Below are 25,485 nucleotides of genomic sequence, written 5' to 3'. Positions count from 1 at the left end.
TAGGCACTCTGCATACATGTGACAGTTGTGTAGTTTGGTCTTCTTGTGCAATTCCTAACAGTGGGAACAGGGACTGTCTCTGACTCTTTTACTGACTTTTGGAACCCAGCCTTAATACATGTGGAGGTGCTTATCTTACTGCATCTTGATATGTCATGTTTTGTCATGAAAGACATGCCCTTTCCTGAACAGAAATGAAGGAGTGAATTGGGGGGTAGGTGGGTGGGAGTAAGGCACTGGGAGGAGAGGAGGGAGGGGAAACAGAGACCAGGCTGTAAAATAAATAAATAAATACATTTTCTTTTTAAAAGGTGGTTTCTGGTGTATAAGGGTCCAACTAGCCCTCATCTGCAAGGTATTAGCATTCTCATGAGTGTATGCATCTCATTGCCCGTCACTAGCTGAAGGCAATGGATGCTGAGCACTGGTCGTCTCATACCCACTAAGGTAACCACTCTGTCCTGTGTCTGCTCTTAGAGTGGCCTTCTGTCCTCCTTCAGCTTGTCTATGACCGACCTCTCCAAGTCGTGTGAGAACCTGTCTGCAGTCATGTTATATAACCCTGGGTGAGTGAACAGCAATGTCTCTTCCCCATGATTTGTACTCTGATGGTATTTATGGTGCCAACTACATTATAGTCACTTGATGGTAATAAAGCTTGGGCAAGGGCACCTCCTCAGCACATCACCCACAGCCATTTTCCAAGTTTCTTTCCAGCCAGTGCTGTATATACATAATTGTACTTAGTTCTAATCACAGTGCAAATGGGATTATGTTCTCTGAGTTTTTGCTTAACAACATAATAAGCATTAGGAAAGATGGTTACAAGCTTCATTATCATTTTCATAACTGTCTAATATTTTAAGTTGGCACTTTGATTGCCCAGTGCATGATCCCTTTGGCTTAAATGCTTTTATCTTGTTTTTATAAATTATCTGTAATAACAGGGGCAGCCTTGATCCTCAGGCATTCTATAGCCCAGAGAATTATCTTCACTACTTTCAGACATCAGAGGATGGCTGAAGACACAAAAGAGAGTATTTTAAATAGTTTAGCGGCTGGGTGACCTTGAGTTCTTAGCCTAAGTGCTCAAGTCCTTGGTGACTTCATCAGTAAGATGACAGTGATAATGAAAACGTCTGGAAACACAAAGCCAGATGAGAAGGCCTTTGGGTACTCCCCACTTTTAAGGTCCCACTATCTTCATGCTTCCTTCCAAGAGAATGTCACATAAGCTAATGAGCTGAGTGAGTGAAATGAACTCATAGACGTCTTCTGGAGCTGTCCTTTTTCAGCATTTACTTGGGGCAGGCATGGTGCTGAGTGACCTCTGTCCTCTCACTTCTGAGTCATGATAGCCTCAGTTTACATGTGCATGTGTTTATGAATTAGAGCTTTGGTAGTGTCCAGGTCCTGCTGAACCTTGCTCTCAGTTCTAATCCTATCCCAGTTTCATAGCCAAGGCCTGAAACTGTCCTGATCCAGTTATTACTCTCCGTGGTGGAAAGTAGATGTCTATGAGAAATTGTTGCCTCATTGTCCTGGGAAGCACCTTCAATCGCATCTCTACCTTGTTCCTGTTGGAGACCAGCAGGCTAAAGCCTTGTTACTTAAGGCAATTTACATCCTCACAACTCTTCTGACTCACTGTGTCTACCAGTAAAATGTTACTTCATTGATTCCTTATGGTCAGTCAGCATCCCCACCACCTGTCCATCGCAGCACACCTCCGCGCATCCTGGCGTATCCCCCTCCGCGCAGCCTGGGACATCTCACTACATCCCTCTGCAAGTTTTGGGCCTTCAGTTTGTGGCTCTGACTTAGCTACATATAAAAAAACTGTGCCATAGGAGCTGTTTCTTTGCTTGGTCCAGGGTTTGGTATTTGTTTTTCCTGCCGTGTGCTTTGCAAAGAAGGCACCATACAGATGAACCCATTCTGCACGCTATTCCCAGCTCTCATCAAAATAAAATGTCCCTGTCCAGTGCACATTGCTGCATGTCTGTCATCACCATTTTATCATTCTTTGTGGAGACAATCGCCCTTCAGCAAACCTCTTCTGAGAACTTGCTATCAATCAGACCCTAGGACAGGGGCCTTTAGTATTGGCAGTGTTCGATGTCCATGCCAGCTGGAGGAGATAATGAGCCTGTGGGTGATTGGAAGATCAGAGGAGTGAGGGAGAAATGGCATGTGATGCTTTTAGGGCAGTGTTCGGCAGGAGTGCTCAGGGAGGACTTCGGAGTAGGAGATCTCAGACTCGAGTGGAGTGAAAATGACACTGATAAGACACGGGGAAAGAAACACATTCTGGGGAAAGAGAAGGGAACCAAAATGCTGCAGAAGCAGAAATAGAAGGCGGACCAGAATAAGTGGAATATGGGAAGAAGGGTGGTGCAAGGTGTTGAAGGTCAGCTTCGACAAACTCGTACGTTCCTGGGAGGTGAGGGCTGTCAGTGGTAGCCTGTGTGGGCCTGTGTGGGGCACTGCAGCGAGAGTGTCCTCTGAGAATGTTGGTAAACATTAGAAGCCGTTGGCTGGGACAGTAATCCCAAAAGGACTTACTGTGGAAATTGTAGTGTAGAATCAGGATATTGTTAAGGAAGCTGTGTGTTTAGACCATATGGAAGATAATGGTGGCATGTGTCTGGGCTTTAGCCATAGCGATAGAAATATGAGATCAAGGAAGTAGGGGGTAAAGGCCAAATTTCCAGGTTTCGGGTGTGAACATGTGGGGCAGATATTGTACCCTTTCTTGGAATGGGCCAGACAAGGAAGATGATTGATTACAAGTATACAGGTGATAAGAATTCTGTTTCCATAAGTGTCTTTCTTGTTAAGTTGGAAACTTTGTGATCTCAAAGGTCTTTACTTAGTTTATTTCACAGTGTCATACATATATCCTGGTTATCAATAACTTAGCAAATAGTTTCAGATTGAATATGTCTCATTTAGTAAGACATCTGAATCCTCTAGGGTATTTTTTATTTTGTTTTTTTTTATGAATTTTTCTAGGCATGAGCATTATAATTATTGAGATAAGACATAGTGTGCAAAGTGTTACAATCCCAGAGATGATGCAGTTACTTAAATAGCCTCAAGGTCATGTCATGATCCTTGACAAAAGGTGGTAGAGGAGGAGACTGCCTTATGATAAAGTAGGAAAGTGAGCAAAGGCAGTCGAGAAACCCAACTGAGAAGCAAGATGTTGTAGCTGAATTACAGCTGGTGGCTTCTAGATGCTTCCTCTGATATGAGCATGATGCAGCCCCTTCACCTGGCTTCTGAAAACAGACATATTCATGTAACATTTGTTGGTACAAATTCAAAGAAAATTATTTAATACTTCATTATACCTTCCTTCTCCCTGGTTTCCACTCTGCTGCGCTTGCTACCTGCTGCAAAGAGTGATTACCCATGAATTAAAATATAATTGAAAAAAAATTGCCTACTCTGACTTATGGGAAGGCAGATACCTCATTATGAAATTGTTGGCTCTAGCAAGTGGGCAAAATGGAAGCATAATTAAAGCTATAGCCATGCTGTTTTTACCATCTTTTTTTTTTAATGTAGCAGGTATAAATACTCTCAGCATAAATTAAGGAAGAAGAACATTGAAAGAAATATGTTTAGTACATGGGCCCTCATTAAAGAGTTGTTTAATTCCACATAATCCACAGCTTGGACTCCGAGCATGTTCATTTCTCAGATGGAACCTCAGGCTGTGATGCTCCCTCTGAGCAGTGGGTACTGAGAGGATCTGCTGTGTGCTGACAGCTTAAGTACTCGGCTTCCAGCTCTCTGCGGAGAGTCTAGGAACACGGGCTTGTCATGTGAATGCATGTAAAATGAGTGTAAGACAGCATGCAGTTCCGAGTAGAAGGCAGCTGTGTCTGCAGTTTTCTCTGGGATCTGGTGGAAAGGACTGATGTGGCAGGAAGTATCAAGAAGGGATCACTTTCTAGTGCTACACCCCCATTGGGTAGCCATGCCCTAATGTGTTGGGTGACAAAAAAACAGAGGCCCTGTGACTTCCAACAGCAATCTTTGTTAGGGTTGACGTCACCTATAGCCAGTTTCTTGGAATCTGTATGAGTTTGATTCATGAGAACCATTTGTCTTCTTTTTGGAAATGAATGTTATTTCCTTGCGTTGGTGCCGGTTTCTTGTATAGTCTAGCTCATTCTCAATGGCACAGAAGCTTACACCCTGGACTAAGTGACCAGAGTTCTTGTCATAGAGTGGACAGCAGGATTGCAAGGAGTCTTAAGTATACTTTCTCCTCTGTAACTGAGGTCATAACGTTCCCAGCCTGTAACAAGGCCCTGCTTGGAGAAGAGAGAGGCAGTGAATGCTAACTGGAGACTTAGTCCTCATCACCCACCTTCCAAAGACTCAGATCATTGCCCTGACTTTGTGCCAGAGGTTTTACTCCGTGATTTCCAGGTGAAGTGTGTCCTGGCTGGGCCCTGAAGTGTTTGCAGGAGAGAGATGTCACTAGCTGAGGAGCTCCACTGCAGGAAGTATAGGGCTTCCAAAGGAGAGCAGGGCAGAGGGAGTCACACTGAGAGAGGAGTCAGCAGGGTGAGGCCCAGCAGGAGGGAGAGGTCCCTGGAAGCTCACAAGCACTTACAGAGTGGCTTTTGGGGTTGTATTTCTGTGTTTGTCAGGATGAATTTGGAGTATAAATTGCAGCTCTGGTTCCTAAAGTATGAATGTAGTGTTGTATATGAAAATTACATCTGTAAATTCTGATTAGCCCTTTAAAAAAGCTTCCTCAGAGCCATGTAGATAATGTATGTCCTCAGTCTCAGCACTGAGAGATAGATGCAGGAGAATCAGGAATTTAGGGCCAGCCTCAGCTATGAAATAAGTTCAAAACCAGCCCGGGCTATACAATCTCCTGTCTCAAAACAAAACAAAACAGCTAATCTAGAATGTATAGTTAAAGTCTGTATTCCAGTGTACAAACATGACTTACTCTCTATGTACTCGTGTTCAATAACTACTTTTTATGTTTGGTAACTACTTTTATGTGTAGCTGTGGTAAAAGAGACTTACTATGTTTTACCATCATAGTCATTTTAAGTACACTGTGTAGGAAAGTGCATTGTTGTTACCGTGTAGCCAACCTCTAGAACATTCTTCATCTTATAAGATGCAGCGCTGTGTTCTTGAAATAACGCCTTTCTGTTCACAACTCATTTTCTGTTTTTGTTATTCTTTGTTTGTTTCCATGAATTTTACTTCTTTATACGTTCATGTCTTACATGTGGGGTCAGAGCATTTTTCCATTTGTGTTTTGTTTATTTCACTTAGCAGATTTCTTCAGGTTTTACCTGAAGAATTCCCTGTTTTCCAGCTGAGTAGCAGTCCTGTGTACATGTTTCTCATATTTCCTTTGTCCGCTCCTCTGTTAATGGACATGGGGCAGTGGCTGTTTCTTCTGTTAGCTGTTGGAATAGGACATGAAGAGCAGTGTGCAGATGTCTGCTCGAGCCTTTGATTTGAGCTCTTCTAACCGTTACAGTGAGGGCTCGTCTGCTTGTCATGTGGCTCTGCCATCCTCATATTCTTCCCAGTGAGGGAGGTCACCCACCCTCGAGGGTTTCTGTATTTGACAGTAGTCATCCTGGTGGATCCAAGGAGCTGTCTTCCTGTGGCTCGTCATCACTCTGTCTTATCCCCTTGTTTTCTGAAGATTATCCAATTTGGGGGAAAAAGTGTTTAGAAATAGAGGAAGAAGGAATAACACCCCCAGTTCTGTAAATAGGTGGTGGCTGTGTCTCTAATATGAAAGGGTTTCCCAGTGATTACAGCCAGCTCATTTCACATGTTAAAACCCAACCAGTGCTGAGTCCAGAAAGTGTTCATGTTCAAGGAGGAGTTTGCTCATATTTGCACTGGAAGGAGTCACTCCGAAGGCTGAGTAATGACAACAGTTGAGAAGGGGCTGTCAGGATGCTGGAGGCAAGGGCTTGGAATGAGGCAGTAGGACAAGGAACCTAGAGGAAAGGTAGGCTAGAAACAAGTGAGGCAGGCAGCTGTGGGTCCTGGCAGTTTAACTCTGTGGGCTTTATGAAGGAAACTATGTTGACTTCATTTTGAGGCTTTAATCTTTGGTTGGATGTTATTTCGCTGAAATACAAACATAAGAGGAGGGTCAGGTTGTCAAAAGCCACTGCAAATAATAAGAGCAGTGTTGAGTAACTGGGCCCCAGGCCTTGAACTTCTTCTGTGAGTGGCTGTGGGTTTGAGACTTCTGTCAGCAGTCAGACTCCCCATGGGGAAAGCTCTCATGGCAGCAGTGTTTGTATGGCCTATCAGAAGCACTCAGCCTCGCTTGTGCTATGAATGAAATGAAAATGATGAATAAAAATGGGTGTTTACTCATTCATGTGCCTTGTGTTTGAGAGCCTCTCACTTGCCCTACCTTGAATGGTGAGGACAGGCTCAGGCTCAGTCCCCTTGCGGTATGATTTAGTAAGTGCAGACAGTGCTTGTAAAGTTGGCAGGAACCACAGAACCGTGGTATTGTCTTGCACATGCTACCCTTGGGCTATCCTGGGATTGCTCTGTAGGCTTCCTGGCTCCTCTCTGGGGAAGAGGGCTCTAGACTTATACCCCACCTGGACCTGAGGGTACTCTGCATTAGGTTCCTTGAACCCTTCTTGGTGAGCCCTTCTTCCTAGCATCTCCCCGGCTTTCACAAAGTGACCTACTTCCAAGTGCTATCTATCACTGTCATCCAAGACTTTGCTCTGCAGTGTGGTCTTCTCTCACTCTTCGCTCTGAACCCTTGGCCTGATTGGATAAAACAAACTTGCCCCATACCTATGAAAGTTTATGTAAAGCCCTTCCATCTGCCTCCTCTGCTTAGTTTCCTTGTAATCTTATCCGGGAATCAGGGGCTTCTGGCCAGCTCCTTTTGAGTTGAAATTTTGCCTTTTTTCCTTGGGCAGCCATTCTATACATACCTTCTCTTTCCAATTTCTTCTAGTGCCTGGCCCTCTTGAAGGTCCTGCATACCTTACTCAGTTTCAAATCCTGCACAGAGGAAGTAACTTTTTGCCGATCTAGAGGTCTGGGGCAGCAGAGAGGCTCTGGGATGTGTCTTTTGGTGGTTTCCAGATGCCTGTAGTGTGCATGACCCTTGTGCTCTGTAATTCTCTGTCTCCTGTCATAGTGAGTGCTTCCTTCAGGGTTGGTGGCTTGCTTAAAAATCACAGATGTTTCCTTTGGTATGGAGAGAAGAGTGGAGGAGTGAGATTTAGTTTTATAATAGAGGTAAAAAAAAAATACTGCTTGATACTCCTCCCAGAACCAAACTATCCCAACTGTGGTGCTAGCTATTTTGCTAATGATCATATCTGGTGAGATCCAACTTGTCTTTAAAGCTGCTGGTTCTCTCTCTCTCCCTCCCTCCTCCTCCTTTTCTTTCTTTCTTTCTTTCTTTCTTTCTTTCTTTCTTTCTTTCTTTCTTTCTTTCTCCATTTTCCCCCTTTATGTTCAATGGACAACCTTTCATCTTTCAGATAGCCAGTATTTAAAAACAAACAGCAACAATAGAATCATAATCTGAATTTAGTGGGCCCTGGGGGTTGTTTGCTTGTTTTAATATCAAGTCCTTATATCTATGCATGGTCCCCCTCTGTCCAGCTGGGCACATCAAGTTGGACTCACTGTTTCTCCTACAGATTTTGGAAGCCTCTGCTGGCCAGCATCTCAAGCTCTCAGGAAACTGATTTGTACACACATCGGTTCTTAATGCCAGAGAATTTCTGGATGGGGCAAAGCAGCCTGGTGGCTTCCTTGGGGAGTTAGCTCTACTTTGGAGAAGTGCCCAGCCAGGGTCTTTGCCAGCAGATAATTTCCCTGCAGGGGAAACATTCCTTCTCACTGGCACAGAGTCTTTAAGAAGAAAGCAAGCCGACTGCTCAGCCTCCTCCACCTCACTGGAGACTGCAAACAGGCAGCTAATTTGGCAGGAGGCGGAAGCATTCACAGCTTCTTGAAAGTGCTTGAAGCAAAATTAGATACCTTCCAAGTTCATTTCAGTATTGAAAATAAAAGAAATTTTTGCTGGCACATTAGCCTCCTCTAAGTACTGCACAGTGGTGAGCCCATTTAAATGGATAAATTTGAATAATTAAATTCTGAAAAGAATCAACTCAGTTTCTAACCAAGCTAAGTTCTAAAAATGTCAGAAGTCGGGGTCAGGACTATGTTTGGTGAACCAGCTAAGGGACTTCACCCAAGGCCACCACACAGCTTGTGGCCATGGAAGGCCCATGACTCTGAGATGGCCTGAAGCTATCTACCATCAAGGAAGACATAGAAGAGAGCTAGTGAACTTTAAGTATTTATCGTAGGAAGTTCAAATCACAAACAAGGAAAAGAAATCACTGCAGAGCTAGTATGTGGCCATGTACTCTGCCTTGACTGTGGTCTCCCCTATAAATATGCCTCTTTTCTCTCCTTCTCCAACATGGTTTCCACAGATTCATCTTTGAGGAGTCAGTTACAACCCGTAGCCCCATTTGGGATATGTGGGATCTAACTGGAGCAAGCATGTCTCTAGGAACTTAGGCTTGAGGTTTCTAGCCAGACTGGGATTACAGAATACTCTTTGCCTTGTAACTGCTACTATGGTATAACTTGCTGCCCATCACTCCTGCTGTCAGTACCAACAAGCCACTATGTCCCATCTTCCTGCCTTCTGGGCCATGATGGCCCCTGCCCTTTTCTGGTCATGTGCTTCTTGTCAGATTCGGTCATTTACTGTGTTTGTCGAGATGGGCTCATACTGGATTTGCAAACATTTTTCTGTTTTTGTTTTTTTGGGATTTTTTTGCATTTACTATTTTCCTTTCATGGCTGTTTTATACTCTTTTAATAGCCATATGATATTCTACTATAGATATTCCTTGCTTTACTAGATGTGTCTTCTATTGATTTTTGTTTTATTGTCTAGTTTCCAGTTATCACATGCCTCAGACTGAAGAGATTTGTAGCTAATTCTTGTGTTCTCCTTACTGTTTTCCTCGAGGCAAAACAAAACAAAATGTAGTACTAGTATTTTTAGATCAGAGAGTAGAATTTGAAGGCTTTTGGTTACAAATTAATAAATTATTACATCTCCTTCCTGCTAATACTTTGAGAGTTTCTTTTTCTCTTAGACAGTTTCAAGGAATCTTCTTGAATTCTTGAATATATCCTTGTGTGTAACATGTGGACCTACTTGTTGGGGTTTCTGTCCTGCCCAGTTCCCACAGCTGGTAAGCCCCAAGGAAATTATACAGAGGACTATATTAATGATAAACTGATTGGCCCATTAACTCAGGCTTCGTAGTAGCTCTTATAATGTATTTTAACCCATTATTCTTATCTATGTTAGCTCCATGGCTCGGTACCTTTTTTGGCAGGTCACATCTTCCTTCTTCAGTGTCTGGGCAGGACTGGGGAGGAATGGGCTTCCTCCTTCCCAAAATTCTCCTGTTTTCATTGATCCGCCTTTACTTCCTGTCTCGTTGTCTTGCCTATACTTCCTGCCTGGCTTCTGGCCAATCAGCATTTATTTAAAATATAATTGACAGAATACAGAATTGTCCCACTGGTTACACATTAATAAATTATTTCATCTCCTTCCCGCTAATACTTTGAGAGGTTTTTTTTTCTTCTAGACAGATTCAAAGAATATTCTTGAGTTCTTGAATATATTCTTGTGAATATAGCTTTCCGGATGCAGTTCTAAATCATACTCCCAGGAAGCCTGCAACTATGGCTGTCTAGAAATGCATGTCCTCCCTCAGTGTCCTGGTCATAACCCAGGACCCAGTGTCTATGACTATACTTGTAAGAACACTGAGTGAGGATAGTTCCCACATTCTTGCTGTCTTCTGGTTGAGTATTGGAATGGAGTTCCAGAAAGTAAAACCAGAAGGAACTCAAGTGAGAGGCACCAAGACAGTTGTGAAGAATTCTTACCAGCTGATAACTGTTACCTAACAAGAAAGTGGTTTCTTTTCCTTGTATCTTCTGCCCCTTTCCCGGTTCTTGTTAATGAAAGCTTTCTAACACAGTGTGAAAAGCTGTGGAAATACAGCATTGAGGCTCTAATGATAAGACTGTACACACGTGCTCACTTCAGATGCTGTTCCCTCTCCCAGCCCTATATGCCCCATTTTCTACCTGTGTCCTTTTACCCACAAAAGCCCCCCTTTCCCTTTCATGTCTCATATGCTCTGTTGTCTCTACCCCCTTTTCTTAAAGCCTGTTTATTTCTTCCTGTTGGCCTCCCTCACATCCTCCCTTTCTTCACTAATCGGAAAAGATAACCAGCATTGTGCTAGAAAGAGTTGTAAGGATCAGAGTAACAGCTGCCATAGCTTCTACCTTAGTGTCACTAAGGATGAAACCAACCTTTTCTAGGAAACAGACACAGCAGGTGGTTTGTCAGGTGGCTCCAGCACAGTCTGTAGAACTTAGCAGAGTTCACTTTCCCCCTTTCAGCAACACACAGGGGACCCCAGGGAATAGTCTGGTTGTAGTTGGGATACTCCTGCTGAGATTTGCACCTCCGAGCGAGGCTGTAGTTCTCCCCGTATGTTTTAGGAAAGACCCTCTTCCCTAGGAAGAATATTGCCCACCTCCCCAGCTACACATTTCCTGTTCCTTCCACTTCACTTTCTCCTACTTTGTAAGTTGCTTCTCTTTTTCTTTCTGACCTTGAACATGTGAGCTTTACACGTGTTGTTGACAATATTTATGCTTCTGGTAATTTGGTAGTTAGCCTGTGTGTACTTGAGGGTTATTTACTGTGTTTATCTCTGTTGCTTCATTTTATTGAGACTTGCCGTTTTTTTTTTTTCTAGTTAAGTTTGCTGCAGTGCTGGTTTCTTCTCCAACTTTGGTCTTAGTTGTCTCACTCTTTTATGGGTCATTTACTGACTTTACGATGGCTATAGATTGTCTAAAATAGCTTGTTAAGATACACAGTATTTAGGAACTTGTAATGAAGGAAACTAAAGGAAGTGGTTTCTTCTTCCATTAGCTGAGATTGGTGTTAATTACTGACTTTGCTGTTTTTTGTTGGTTTTTAAATCCTTGAATATCATTCCACTGTGATCCACTTTGAATGATAGGCCTGGGAGCTTCCTGTCTACAAAGTGGATAGAAAGCTGAACTGTTGATTTCATGAACAAGCCAATTTCTTGTGTTACTGTAGCTTGCCTGGTGGGCCGTGTTATTTTCCTTATTTTCCATTCTAGAGCTACTGTGAAGCAAATGAGCCATTTCTTAGTGAGATGATAAATGGATGTTGTGGGCAAAGGTGAGGCAAGAGAGTTCCAGTTAGTCCTGCACAGCAGCATGATATCTGTTGAAGTACCCTATTATGTTAATTTGTGTGTCACTATCTCTGTTCCTTGGCAACCATTTGTTTAGAGTACATTCTGGTTCTGTGATGCAGTCACCTTGTACATGTTCGTCCCCCTCCCAGGGTATCCCATGTTCCTCCTGCAATTCTTGTCCAAATAGCCATCAGCTAGCTCTTACGGTAGCAGAATCCACTATCACTTCTAAGGTTTCAGTTTAAATGTCACTTTCTCAAAGGGGACTTCTAACTGCAAGCCACATTTCATCTCCTGAGTTACTCATTTATAGTCTGTTCCATCTTTCTTGTTAGCAATTTAAACAGTTGGGGATTGTGTCTTTTGGTGTGATTTTAGTTTGTTCTCTATGTCCATGTTTAGAAATAAGCTAACAGAGCTGGTTTCCTCAATGCAGTGTCCCTACTTTGGAGTAGGTGTTTTAGGGATGGAACAGGTGTGTAGGTGTGATTTATTCCATGATGAGGCATTTCCATTTCCTTTTATCATAGACTATAAGTCTATGCTTGAATAGCTATCACCCAGCTCCACGACATCAGGTGGTCAACATCAGCACCCCCTGCATCTTACATGACCTGCTAATGGTAATTGTCATCATTGTCAGAAATAAGTGGAAATGGACCAGAGGCTGGTTTGAATAGGCATGTCCCCAATAGGCTCATATATCTGAATGCTTTATCATTAGAGATTGGAACTATTAGGAGGTGGCCTGTTGGGAGTGGACTATGAGATTTTAAAATCCCTAGCTAGACCCAGTAAAACTATCTCTTCCTACTGCCTGCCAATCCAGATATAGAACTCATGTCTCCTTCTCCAGCACCATGTCTGCCTGCATGCTAGCATACTCCCCACCATGAATGGGCTAAACCTCTGAACTGTAAGCCAGCTCCAATTAAATGTTTTCCTTTATAATAGTTGCCATGGTCATGGTTTCACCTTTTTGCAATAGAAACCAAAGCTAAGAGAGAAGTTGGTACCAGGGACTGGGTAATAGATCTGACCTTGCTTTTGTTTGGAGAAATGCGGATTTGGGACTTTGTATTAGAAAAAGTGGGCCTAATGGGTCATACTAGAAGGAACATGGACGCCAGTGTTGCCAAGGGTGATTTGAACTGTGGGACTCAGCTAAGGAGGTTTCAGAGAAGAATGTTAGTATGTGGCCTAGAAACCATTCTTATGATATTTTGCCAAAGAATGTGGATGCTTTCTCCCTTATCCCCAAAAAATCTGTTTGAGGTTAAGTTGAGTTATGGATTAAGAGACTTGGTAAAGGAGATTTCTAGCCTAGTATTGACTGTTCCATTGGTTATTAGCAGCCACATTTATGTGGTTCTGTAAGTAAAAGGAGCAAGCTGAGCAAGGAAAAATTACCAGATGTGCAGTTTGAGGAGAAAAAGAACACCTAAAAGAAGTTTACAGAAAACCTGATGTTAAATGGAATAAAGGGAGTGGTGACCTCAGGGTAAGAACTCAACCTGCTAAACTTCCAAGTTATGAAAGGAAATAATGGAAAGCTTAGAGCTGGACATCATATTACATAATTAATCCCAGTACTCAGGGGGCAGAGACAGCTGGATCTCTGAGTTCAAGGCAAGTCTGATCCACAGAGCAAGTTCTAGGATAGCCAAGCTTAGGCAGTGAAGGAAACCATCAAAAGCAGAAAGGTGATGCGGATGGAATTGAACAAAGGGCCATGTTCCAATCCCATGAAGCAGCAGAACTTGGCAGCTTTAGTCAGGTGGTAGGAAGATTGCCCGTGACACACTGTTCTAGTGTGTTGAACAGGAAGAGTGGGTTTTGAAATAACAGATCGTTTTTAACTTCTAAGGACCCTCGCCTCTTCAACCATGGTTTGTCTAAAGAGGTCAGTGGAATTTCAAGGTCCATATGAGAATGGGTGGAGAGCTAGACGAGGTGAATTCTCCTCCCAGCTCCTTGTAGGAGGGGCTTCTGGTGTGCTCTTCTCTAATACTCCTGGACTCTAATGCAGGGATGCCTAGGGTGTAGGGGTGTGTGCCAAGCTGAAGCCAATGCCTCTTGTGTCTATACCCACTTCAACAAGCCTCTGATCTTGGGCTAAAACAGGACTGGCTTGGGTATGTTTGAATTGTACTTAATCGGGTTACAGGACTGTTAACTGAAGTAGCCTGGGAAGAACTACATAAAATGCTTATGGCATCAAATTACGCCGCCTTAAAAAAAGTATTGCTTCTGGCTATCTTCAGTTTGCAACAGGAAATATCTTAAAATCTGGAAGTCTATGGATACTTTCTAGATTAAGGTGTAAGAGTTTATTTAGGAAATCCTCCCCAGGATGCTTTGGATAGTCACATTACAAACTCTGACTTAGCTAGAGGGTAACTTTCCAGGTTAAACTGTATGCTGAAACTTTGTACCCCTGCTTCACACCCTTCTTGCCTCACACCCTTAGATTGCAATTGTATAGTAGCCACTGTTGGATAACCCAATGTGTAACATGGAGTGGTTAGAAATTTGTGTCCATCGTCTCTATAAAGTTCCTTTTCCTAGCTTTCCAGTGAACATTTATATGAGCACTGTTACCCTGAGGAAAGATTTTAATGTCAGGTAATGGACCAGAAAAAGAACAATCATCCTCTACTGAGTGCTAGGATTTTCTTACCGGGATTTTTACTAAAGAATGTCACTAAGCCTCCAGACACTGGACAGGGCATGTTCAGCAGGTATCTGTGAGCAGAGACACAGTACTTTGTAAAACCCAATACATAATGAAAATGTGGGGTCTAATATAATAAGAATTCCAGGCATGCCCTGTGTATGAGTTGCACATCAATTTGATAATGTACATAACTACAACCTACATAACTAGACCTACATAACTACAAGTTGCTAATAGAAAATCCAAGTCTATCCAATGATAAATATTTTTTTTTCCTGATTCTTAACCATATACCTGTTCAGACAATAGAGTCCGATATCCAGGCAGGAGCCTTTGCAAACAGGAACTCCTTCTATATCTGCTGCAGTCTGGAGCTCATTCTCTCACACCCCTCGCCTGTATCACTGTAGCTGCCAGCTAAAGTACTGGCTGGACATGGGCAGCTGTCTCTCTCTGCCTTTGGACCTGACGTTAGAGGTACTAAACTAATCAGTATTACAACAGCGTAAGGATGCAAATATTTGTGGGTTTTGCCTATTTAAATTTTTCTTCATTTCTTCTCTCTCTTTTAAAAATAATCACAGTCTCACTTTCAAAGTAATGGTGTGAACTGAGAAACTCCAGCCCTCTCATTTTCTATTGCTGATGATAACAGGAATGTAAATTGCAAGATGTGCAGTTATACCTAAAAATGCTAGCTGTCTTTTAATGAAGAGAGTTTATTCCTGATAAAAATAGATGGTATGCTGTGCTTTTCTGTTGGACCTACCACAGAATGTGTACCTCCAAATGTCATTTTAAAATGTTAAAAACAGCTGCAAAAATTACATCCTTTTATAGTTTTCTTTTTAATTATAACTTTTGGAAAATTAGCATTTGGGGCCATGATAATCCCAGTAATGTAAGAGAGTGAATTGTACTTGCTTTAAAATGTAGCTACATTTACATACAATTATACTTGGTACACTGTCTAGAGATACTGACAGGCTCACACATATTTTACAGTCTATTGTGGTATGCTCTCTGAAATAATTATGGATTGTGGAAAGGGATACATTTTAAGGTATAATTAGTAAATATGTAATATTTGACAGAAGTTCTATGCTATCAGCAGCAGTTCCTGTCCCCTCATGTTTAAAGCAGGATCCCTGAATCATGATGCTCTTCTCTGAATCATGACCTTACTTGAGTGAGCACCAAAGAGGTTTTGTGGTTGTTAATGATTTTTAAATTTTAGTCTTTTCTAGAAATGGGAATCATTATCTTGATTCTAGGTCTATTGTTTTTTTTCTTTTTTAAAATGTAAATTTAAAGAGGTAAGTTCTTGTATTTTATATCACAAATCTGAACAAGCTTGCTGACTGAGTCAACAGATGGCACATTTTGGAAGCAGATTGTTGTGGGTTCAAATGCCAGCTCCACCACACATGACCACTGTGACCTGGAGCAAGTTCTGGAGACACCCAGGCTTTGGGTTCCTGGTCTATAATTTGAGATACAGTTTACAGCCTTAATATTCTGGGAGAACAAAGGAGACAGCCTGTGCAGGTCGGCATGACTGTTCTTGTGTCATGCATGAACAGTTCTGCTTAGAAAGGCCACCAGACACCGTCCTCTCCACATTAGCCAAGAGAGAAGAGATTCCTTTGACACATATCTTAGATCCTTGTAAAAGCATCTGTGTTGCCAGTTTGGATTTGCACATGGTCAAAGGAAAATAGTTTATGGTTTATGGTTCCCGAGTGCAGTGGTGTCTTGCCATTCCCTACAGGGAAATGTGTATGCCCAAGGATTACAACTCATGGTGTTAAGTTGAAAAAATGAAACGTATTTCTTAATGTTAGGGAAATTGCTTATGTTAGAATTTGCAAATTTTTCATGACCTGCTTTCTATTATTTTGTTATAGCTGTGTGACTTTGTGTAGTCTCATAGCATGTCTGAGCCTCTGAGTAGAGGATAAAGCACAGTAACCGTTTGTGCTCAGTAGTCAAAGGTCTTACGACTGTCACAGATGTGTGAGAAACAGCAGGCTAACTTGTTGCAGTGTTTGCTTCATGTACTTCCTGGGAAATGTGATATTTGCAAAAAAACCTTTTGATCAATGCATGACCGTTGTCTCTAAAGTACCGTACTGCTTTTCTCCTGGTGTTTTCTCCTTTTGAATTGTCTTCCTAATGGATGTCTGTGCTCTCTCCCCTCTACCTCCCTGGCAGTCTTTTCCCTATAAAAGGACCCATCTGTCTAAGGTAGATTCTCCTTCTTACTTACTCACCAGTGACTAAGCTGCATGGAATAGACATGCTTAGCATTTAGAAGTTGTGTTTAATTCTGTTTTTTTAAACTACAGTGATATTTTATTTTCTTTCAAATCAAATCTGTTCTCTTCAGTCTAAGTTCAAACATCTAAATTATATCTAATTTCTAATCATAGTGATAGAGCAAAGAATGCATTTTAAACTTGCTAATCCATAGTAATTAAAATAATAGACAAATCTGTGCTCCAGTGTGTGATTCTGTGTGAAGAGAGAAAAGCTCCTTCATAGAAGTGACTTTTTTCATTTGATTTCATCAGACTTGAATTTGAGAGACAACAGCGTGAAGAACTTGAAAAACTTGAAAGTAAAAGGTAAGCTGTGAGGCCTGCATGTCCAGCTGCGTCTGACGGCTCTGTTAGTGTCCTCCCTTGAGTTCACCTCTTCTGTTTCCACCGTTCCCTCTCGCTCTGAGTCTGCTATTTCCATGTCTCATGCGTGTAGGTAGTTTTTTCCCCCCTAGGGATTGACTTTACGTTATCTTTAAATTTTCACAGCAGTTCATCTTTAAATACTTGTGAGTGGAGGGGAATAGTCAGTAAATTAAATATCTGAGCTCTGTTGAAATTAATGCCAAATCTTTTTAGTATTCTTGGGGTTTTAAAAAGTCATGAGTTTATAAAGATGAAAGATAAAAAGCATTTTCCTTTGTAACGGTCCCATCTTCAACTGAATTTAAAAAATAAGATTTATTTATTTTATTTTAAGTTTACTCATGTTTTGCCTACACGTAAGTGCAATGGGTCACAACCACTTTGGGGGTCCATTGACACTCTCACAACGGTTGCTTAAGTCAATCAGGAAACATGGATATTAACATTACAATTCATAACAGTAGCAAAATTACAGTTATGAAGTAGCAAAGAGATAATTTTATGGTGGGGGTCACCACAACATGTGGGTTGCAGCATGAGGGAGGTTGAGAAGCGCTGTCTTAGACCAATGGTTTTCCACTGAGCTCTATCCCCAGCCTTTGATTTTTTTTTTTTTTTTTGACTGCTTTGCTTGCTTTTAGATAGGGTTTCAATATGTGACCTAGGCTGGCCTGCTGCATCTGTATGCCGGAAAGCAGGCATACACCACCACAGCCAGCACCACTGTCCTTTTAAACATCTTTACTTTCTGTACAGCTATTGGTGTTTTTCTACCTGTAATTCATTTTTATCTTCTTTGCTTGCTTTCAGTGTGTGTGTGTGTGTGTGTGTGTGTGTGTGTGTGTGTGTGTGTGTGTATAGCTGCTTAATTGATACATGTTTCATTCAATCATAGGTTCTCTTTTCCCTTGTTCTATTTAACAAGTCACGAAGTAGATCAAGGGTGGGTAGGCATTGAAGAAGAAGCTAAAGCTAGAGATGATCTAAAACATAATTACATATTTCAAGAATTTGGAGTTAAACTGCTCATGGGAATGAGTTTAACCAGGAGGTTGGGTGTCAGGGGATGGAGGTCAACTTCGAGCACTGTCATTGCATGCTCTGGCTCTGGAGACCACTCCAACTCCCCAAGCTATTCTTGTGCCAGGTAAGCATCAGTTGCACCTATAGAAAACACAGCATGTGACACTGTGTGTCCAAGCAGCCTAACAGACTCCAGTTGTTTGCAATGTTGGAAGCCATTTTAATGAATGTAATTTGCTCAGAACCAGTGATTAAATGCTAAAGACCATATAGGATTCTCTTTTGAACTGAAACAGCCTACTGCCAATTATTTTGACTTTGTTATTCATAGTGACTTGAAGAGAGAAAAAAAAATATTTACTTACTGTCACCTTGTAACTGAATGTTTGTTGTAGTTTAGTCATTGGGATGAATAAAATGAGCCAAATTTAAATTTAAAATGGGTGTTTTTCTCTTTGAACTTGGTGGGATTTTTTAATTATGGCCTGCATAACACGTGATTCTAGAGATGATACCAGAAGCTACTTCAGGAGACTAGGCAGACGATATACTGGACAGTAAATAAAATCAAATAAATGAAATAGCATGCTTCTAAAAACATGAATGAGAAGCACTTCCTCTTTATTTGTTCTAATGAAAGGTTTGGTTTTATGTTGCCTATGTGTTTTCAAAACCGTCCACTTAGGGGGAAGTTGGATTAAGCTGAACGTAGTGATCAAATAATGACCAATTAGCATTTACATTGCAGAAAACTCATCGAAGAGATGGAGGAAAAGCAGAAATCGGACAAGGCAGAGTTAGAGCGAATGCAGCAGGAGGTGGAAACCAGGCGCAAGGAAACAGAGCTCGTTCAGCGGCAGATCCGCAAACAGGAAGAAAGCCTCAAACGCCGCAGCTTCCACATTGAAAACAAACTCAAGGACCTGCTGGCCGAGAAGGAAAGGTTTGAGGAAGAGAGGCTCAGGGAGCAGCAGGGACTTGAGCATCAAAGGAGGCAAGAAGAAGAGAGCTTATCCCGTATCAAAGAGGAGCTTCGCAGGCTCCAAGAGCTCAACAGCCATGAGCAGGCGGAGAAGGTCCAGGTATTCCAGGGGCTGGACCAGTTGCACAGAGAACAAGTTGCCCAGAGTTCCAAGCTGCAGCTGGAGAAAAGGAGGCTGGAGGAGCAAGAGAAGGAACAGGTGCTGCTGGTGGCACACTTGGAGGAGCAGCTGCGGGAGCAGCAGGAGACTATTCCACTGCTGTGTCCTGGAGGGGTCCAGCGGTCCCTGGAGGAAAAGAGGGAACTAGAAGTCATCCAGGAAGCCCTCTTGCAGGCCAAAGAGGCTGGAGCACGAGGGAATCACACATGCGAGGATGAACTGGAAAGGGCTCAGTTGTACTTCTTAGAGTTCAAGAGAAGGCAACTTGTCAAGCTAGCAAACCTGGAGAAGGACCTAGTCCAACAGAAAGAACTTCTAAGCAAAGAAGTCCAAGAAGAACAGGAAGCCCTGGAGCGTGTAAGATGGAAAGCCCATGAGGAAGCTAGCTCGTTGGCAACAGATAACAGTAGCATTCCTTACCAGCCTGAAGATCTAGAGAAAATGAAGACTGCTCAGTCCAGGCTACAAAGCAAAGAGAGCCAGCTACGCGATCTTCTGCAAAATCATTTGCCAGCTCTGTTGGAAGAAAAGCAAAGAGCTCTTGACATCCTTGACAGGGGCGCCCTGGGCCTAGACAACACTCTCTACCAAGTAGAGAGAGAACTGGAAAAAAAAAAAGAGCCAGTCACAGAGTACCAGGCTAAGGCTAGCCAGCTGCAGCGGCTCCAGTCTACCTTCCAGTTCACAGCTAATGTCTCCAGACAGGAAGCGAACGTGAGAGAAAAGGAAAAGGAGATTTTTGAGTCCCAGGAGAATCAGCAGAGAGAAGCATTAGAGCAGGCTGTGGCCAAACTAGAGCAGAGGTGCTCTGCCCTACAAAGTTGCTCCACCCTGGATCTGGAGGTCCAGGAGCAGAGGCAGAAACTTAACTCTCTCCACAGTCCCGAGAACTCAGGGCTGCAGGCCAGTCTGGAGGCCAAACAAGAGGACCTTGAGAAGGGCCCTGCAAGGTAAGGCTAAGGCAGAGGGAGTGAAGCATAGGACAGGCCTACGTGATTGCTTATTTTCTGCCTCTTGTGGCTCCTCACTGTAGGCTTTATGCATTCTAATAAGTAGGCGAAAGGATTTCAGAACAAAAACAGACGAACAAAAACCAAACCAAAACTCAACCTAATAAAAGGACCCCTAAGAATTTTTATATGTTTGTCCATCATTGTCAATCATTGACTTAAAATTGAGAAAAGCACATGGGCAAAAGAAAAGCCCTCATCCTTCACTACCCTGACCTGTGGAATATGTGTGTGTTCTAGTAGTTTGACAAGGGCAGGAACTGGGTGAGCTTCAACCTAGGTTCCCACCCTTTATCTCTCTCTTATCCCTGCCTCACCCCACTTTGCCCCCTCCATGTTCCCTTCTCATCCCTGTCCTTGCCTCCTCAACACCCCATGTCTTTCTCTCTCCCTCACCTGTCCTCCTTCACCAGGATTTCACATCTTCTCTGTGAGCAGCACTGGCCTCACTGAAGTCCTGTCCCCAGATTTCATGCACTGTGAATCCCTAACTGGTTTCTACTAAAATCAAGTAGATGTCCCACCCTTAAAGTCAGCGTTTTAGAAAGAAAACTGGGAAACAATCTCTCTTGATAGGGTAAAGAAAGAATAGTTAGCTTTGTACTTTGTTGCCATTATTACCAGGGGTAGACTCTGAAATAAGTAAATATAGAAACCTAGGAGCGTCTTTCCTGGTACCCTGCAGTGATGCTAAGACTCCCAGAGAGGTTAAAGGCCACCTGTGTGTGAACATAACCAGTTTGCAAAGTGGAGACATGCCCTGATTGACTTGTCTCTTACTGTCTGGATGTCCTTAGGGCTCTTTTCTCTCAGCTCCACACTGTGGTCAGTTGAGTTACCAACACAAAGCAAAGCCCTTGCTCTAGAGGGATTAAGAGATCATTTACACTGAGCCAATTCTGAGTGACTACAGCCAAAAAACAGAGATTTTACTTGTCCTCAGTGATATGATCCACTCTGAAGTGATCATATGAACTTCTCTCGAACAAATCAAAGTCATAAATCATGCATTTACCAAATGCATTGATGAAGACATCAGTGGATTCCATAGACTGAGAAGAAAATCTCAACAGTAGGTTTTAGCTGTTATCTGAAACATAGTTACCATTGGATTGGTGGAGGCTAGGCATGTCAAGTTTAGGAAAACATTTCAAGGATTAAAAAGTCATTTGGTTAGATATGATACATATAACTAATAAGTGACTATTAACAGAAATAAAGACTGCCCAAAATTAGTTTAGCTCTCCATCTGTAAAATTCCAGCTGTTCATAATTGCTAATTAGTCAATTTAGTCAATCAGTCTGCAGAATCTTCAACATAGATATAGCTTTTTCAGCAAACTCCAGTTTGTAGGTTGTTGTTTGTTTGTTTGTTTGTTTGTTTTTTAAGACTGTCTCTCACTGTGTATGTCTGGCTGAACTTGATACTCATGCCCTCCACCTCATGAAGATCTGCCTGCCTCTGATTCTGGAGTGTTGGGATTAAAGGCACGCACCACCATGCTGTGCCTCTGTTCATAGTTCCTAACTGAAGCCCAAGTGGGAGGACATGGAGCTCTTTCTTATCCCACCCATAATCAGCAGATACTTTCTATTAGCCGTGAGACCCAAGCTTAGTATTTGGCAGAGGTATCAGTACAGTTGTGAGACAAGGCAAGACCTTCTCAGAGTGTTAACTGTATACCCATCATTTTCCCGAGAAGGTCAAGACTGCTTCCTTTTAAGTGATCTGCTTATCCTATGGATTCCATTTACAGTCACTCTCTGGTAATTCCTTCAGGCAAAACAGAAACAAAATAACAGTCAAAACCATAATGTTATTATTTCAGAGAAGTAGGTCGGAGGTTTAAGAAAATGATTGCAGGTATGTTATGTAAATGAAATTGCTGGACAAAGCTCTAGCCCCAGGAAATTTAAAGTAGTGGAGGGCATGCTCTCAATTTGTATCCTGCAGTGTGCAGTAAGAGGCAGCCCGAGCTTTTAGCTTGATGTCCCTGACTTTTATCAACTAGCCATTCAGTATTAATACTCTGTAATAACAGACATGGTCTTGAAATTTCCATGGAAGTGATTCCTTGGTGTCAGCAGTTTGAAAACCTCACGAGAAGGCACTTAGCTTCATGAGTTCTGAGGACATAGACTTTACCAATATCTAATTCAGGCTGATGAATTCTGGGTACTTTGCTTTGCCTTCAAGGGTTCAGCAGCTTTCTAAGGATATTTTTGCTGTGTGTTATTTTCTTTCTGCCTTCTCACAGGTAAGCCAGGACTGGCTGTGCAGCCTGGCTTGGCCCCTTGTGAAACTGATAAACTGAAACATTGGAACCACATGGCACCAGATGGGACAGCACTGCACTGGATGTGTTTGCCCAATAGTTCCTTGATGCCATATGAACTGCTTACGCTAAGCCACAGCCTTCCTTTCCATTGCTCATTCCAGCTGCCCCAGTTGCATGCATCAGGCAACTCCACTAAGAAGCCCTCTTGTCCCCATAGAAAAGACACGATGAAAACCACTAATACTCAGAGTTTAGTCAACTCTGTTATTAGAGTCCTCAACAGTGATGATGATGATCGTAGTCATGATGCCCCCCATGAGGAATAATCCCATGTAACTCAAAATGTGTGTTTTCCCATGAAGAAGAGGCATCACCCCCAGGCAGAAATTAGGAGACTTGAACCTATAATGGTTATGTTACTATGGACACCAGTGGCATACAGGAAATGGCATATTGGGGGCTTGGTCTAGGTTTGTTACTCTCCCAGCTGTTAGTGGTCTGGTAGTGTGGCCGAAATATAGATAGGACAGTACTTCACATAGGTACTGTCTGAGCCCCACTATATATATAAATCTCACTGCGTATTTAGGGTCCCAATCAAACGTCCATGCTAAGTAACCTCAGCGCAGATTTTCTAATGGTTTAGCCTGGGAGAATGCCATGAGAAAACCCAGCAGACGTCAGAAGAGCATGAATGTTGCCATCTTCTGCTTGCATCCTGCCTGCCATTGTTGAGACCCTGTCTAAAGCAGTCCTGGTCCTTTGCCATCCATGTGATCCCTTTCACCATTCTTATTTGTTGATGGTGGTGCTGCTTTTGAGGTACGGTCTCACGTAACCTTTACTGGCCTTAGACTTGCTATCTAGCAGAGGATGAAACAGTCAAGTTACTGATGGTGGCACCAGAGGCTTGGCGGCATCAAGAAGTGTCAGCTTTTGATACTAACATCTCTGATTTGGAGGGATTAACAAAAAAAGAGATTAGTTGAGAGCGCATGTGATCCCTGCAGTAGAAATCCAGGTCCAGTGCCTGTCTGTATTCACACGCCATGCCGAGTGGGCTGAGCTTATCAGCTGCTGAGTCTTCTGTTCCTTGGACTAAATCTGCCGGTGAGCTGGGCCCTTTAGCCTGATTGTTAAGGAGTCAGGGCCATCTGAATTTTCATACAAGGCAGAGCTTGAAAAATATACCAGCTGTCATCTGCAATAATGCTTTCTGGTTTCACAATTTTTGGCTCATTTTAATTTCTTATGTAACTCTATTTCCTAGATCTGTCTTCCTTAGTTCCCTTTCTCATCCCCTCTGTCTTGGCCAAAGTGCCTTCCTGGGTCTTGTGGCACAGTCTCTTTGCCCTGATAGGTTTCTGTCCTTGTTGCATCTTCTGTTGTCATCTCTAAATGCCCATAATTCCAGTGACCTTTGAAGACTTAGCCCAGAACTACATGTCAAACAGAAGTATTTAACAGAATTTGAATATATAGTCCACAACCAACTCTGTTGACTCAAGGTTTAAGGGATTCAGAATCCTGGGCAGCACCTTTAAAGATTTGCTTACGACACAGCAGAAGTGCCTTTGTCCTTGGTGACCAGGAAGTCTAAACCTTGGATGCTTGCAACTCTTGTCCTGTACCCTTCTCATGGCTCATTTTCACCTTTTCCTGTAGGTGACACCTTTTCTACTAGAAGGGAAAACTCCTTGCACTAGAATTTTTCTGGCTCCCCTAAGGTTTTTAGAATAGCTCCCTACAGAGAATGTATTTGTGTAATACTATTAATTAATGGAGTTCTGTGGTTCGTATCTTTTAGGTTAGAACATGAAATCCACCAGCTGAAACAGAAGATCTGTGAGGTAGATGGTGTTCAAAGACCTCATCATGGGACCTCAGAGGGGAAAGCTGCTCTTTCCGGCTTGCCACCCAGTGCTGAAAACTCTCATCTGGCTCCACTGATGGATGCCAGGTACTCAACATTCAGCTGGTGCCATGCTTTTCTGTGTTTCCATGTAATGACTTATTGTACCTATATTGTCTAGTTTACTTATGGAGGGATTTATCAGACGCAATAGTAGTTAGCAGTACTGTCTTTGAGATGTCCTCTGTCTTTGTCAGCTGCTGCCTGGCCTGTGGCTGGGTGAGTGATAGTGTGAAGAGAATCAGGGACAAAACATCATGCTTCAAACAGTTTGTGTGAGATGGTAGAATTAGAAGGTGCAGAGAAACCAACTCATCCAGAACAAAATGATGCAGAGGCCAGGTTGTTGGGAGAACCAGGTTGGAGGATTAATTGAATTTTTCCATGGGGGATCTATCTAACTGGGCATCCTTGCAGTCTAGATTTAGGACCTCAGTGCTTATCAAAATGTGTACAGAATGGTATGAGCCTCTTAGTATAGGTCTGTGTTTTACATGGGACCAGTTTAAAAATGGCCATAAGGTGAGGGAGGTCATCTGTAAATGACCTTGGCTCATCACCAATTATATATGATTTTAGTTTCAACACTGAAAAGTACATATTGCCTTTTATTTGGGCTACTCTATTGAAATATTAATATATCTACCCAGCATTTTAGAAAAGTATTTCTCTGTTGGTCAGCAGTACAAATCACTGGTAGGATTTTGAAAATATTTACAAATACTTAGTTGGTAAAATGATTGCCTTATAGGCTACAGATCGAAGATCCTGGGACCCATGTTAAAAATAAAAACAAACAGAAAGCCAGGCGTATTGAAACATTTGTAATCCCAACACCCAATGAGACAGATCCTAGTGGATCCCTGCTTGTGAAGTTCCAGTCCAGTAAATGATCCTTTCTCAAAGACAAAGAATGAATGACCCCTGAGAAATAACAACATCCAAGGTTTTCCTCTGTCCTCTACCACGTGTGCATCTGCTCACACATGTATAGACACTCATACACATCCACACATGAATGAATGAATGAATGAATGAGAAGGGGGAAGGGAAGGACACATCTGTGGAGGATTCTATCCTATAGTTAAGTGATGATTGTTCTGGACAGTCTGAGCTACTGTAATTTATATTGTAATTACAATATATCTCTCTTAACTTCCTCCCTCCAAGCCCTCCCATATATAACTCTCTGTTTCTCCTTCAAATTCATAGCCTCTTTTTCATTAATTGTTATTGTATGCATAAATGCATATACATATATGTTCCTAAATGTAACCTGTTTGGTCTTTATAATGTTACTTGTATGTATGCTTTTTGGGCTAACCATTTGGCACTGAACAGCAAATTGGTATGCTGTTTGCTGGGGAAACTCTCTGTCCATCTTCCAGCTTTCCTCAGTTGCCT

The 25,485-nt window shown here is 42.3% G+C and overlaps 1 protein-coding gene across 5 annotated transcripts in view; it reads left to right on the top strand.

Moving 5' to 3' along the window:
* Kif16b (kinesin family member 16B) overlaps positions 1-25,485 on the top strand; it is a 258,436-nt gene that overhangs the window by 141,776 nt on the left and 91,175 nt on the right. For 3 of the 5 annotated variants that reach the window (XM_075962336.1, XM_075962333.1, XM_075962335.1), the window contains 5 exons: positions 478-566; positions 16,243-16,275; positions 16,602-16,655; positions 18,487-19,830; positions 23,977-24,129. In XM_075962336.1, the coding sequence (XP_075818451.1) occupies positions 478-566; positions 16,243-16,275; positions 16,602-16,655; positions 18,487-19,830; positions 23,977-24,129 (1,673 nt within the window). The remainder of the gene's footprint in view (positions 1-477; positions 567-16,242; positions 16,276-16,601; positions 16,656-18,486; positions 19,831-23,976; positions 24,130-25,485) is intronic. The other 2 variants (XM_075962337.1, XM_075962334.1) reach the window with 1 other exon arrangement.

Source organism: Microtus pennsylvanicus, chromosome 2 (assembly GCF_037038515.1).
Source record: "Microtus pennsylvanicus isolate mMicPen1 chromosome 2, mMicPen1.hap1, whole genome shotgun sequence".
Lineage (NCBI taxonomy): Eukaryota > Metazoa > Chordata > Mammalia > Rodentia > Cricetidae > Microtus > Microtus pennsylvanicus.
The sequence above is the reverse complement of the archived record's forward strand: the minus strand, read 5'-3'. Positions and strand labels throughout refer to the sequence as shown.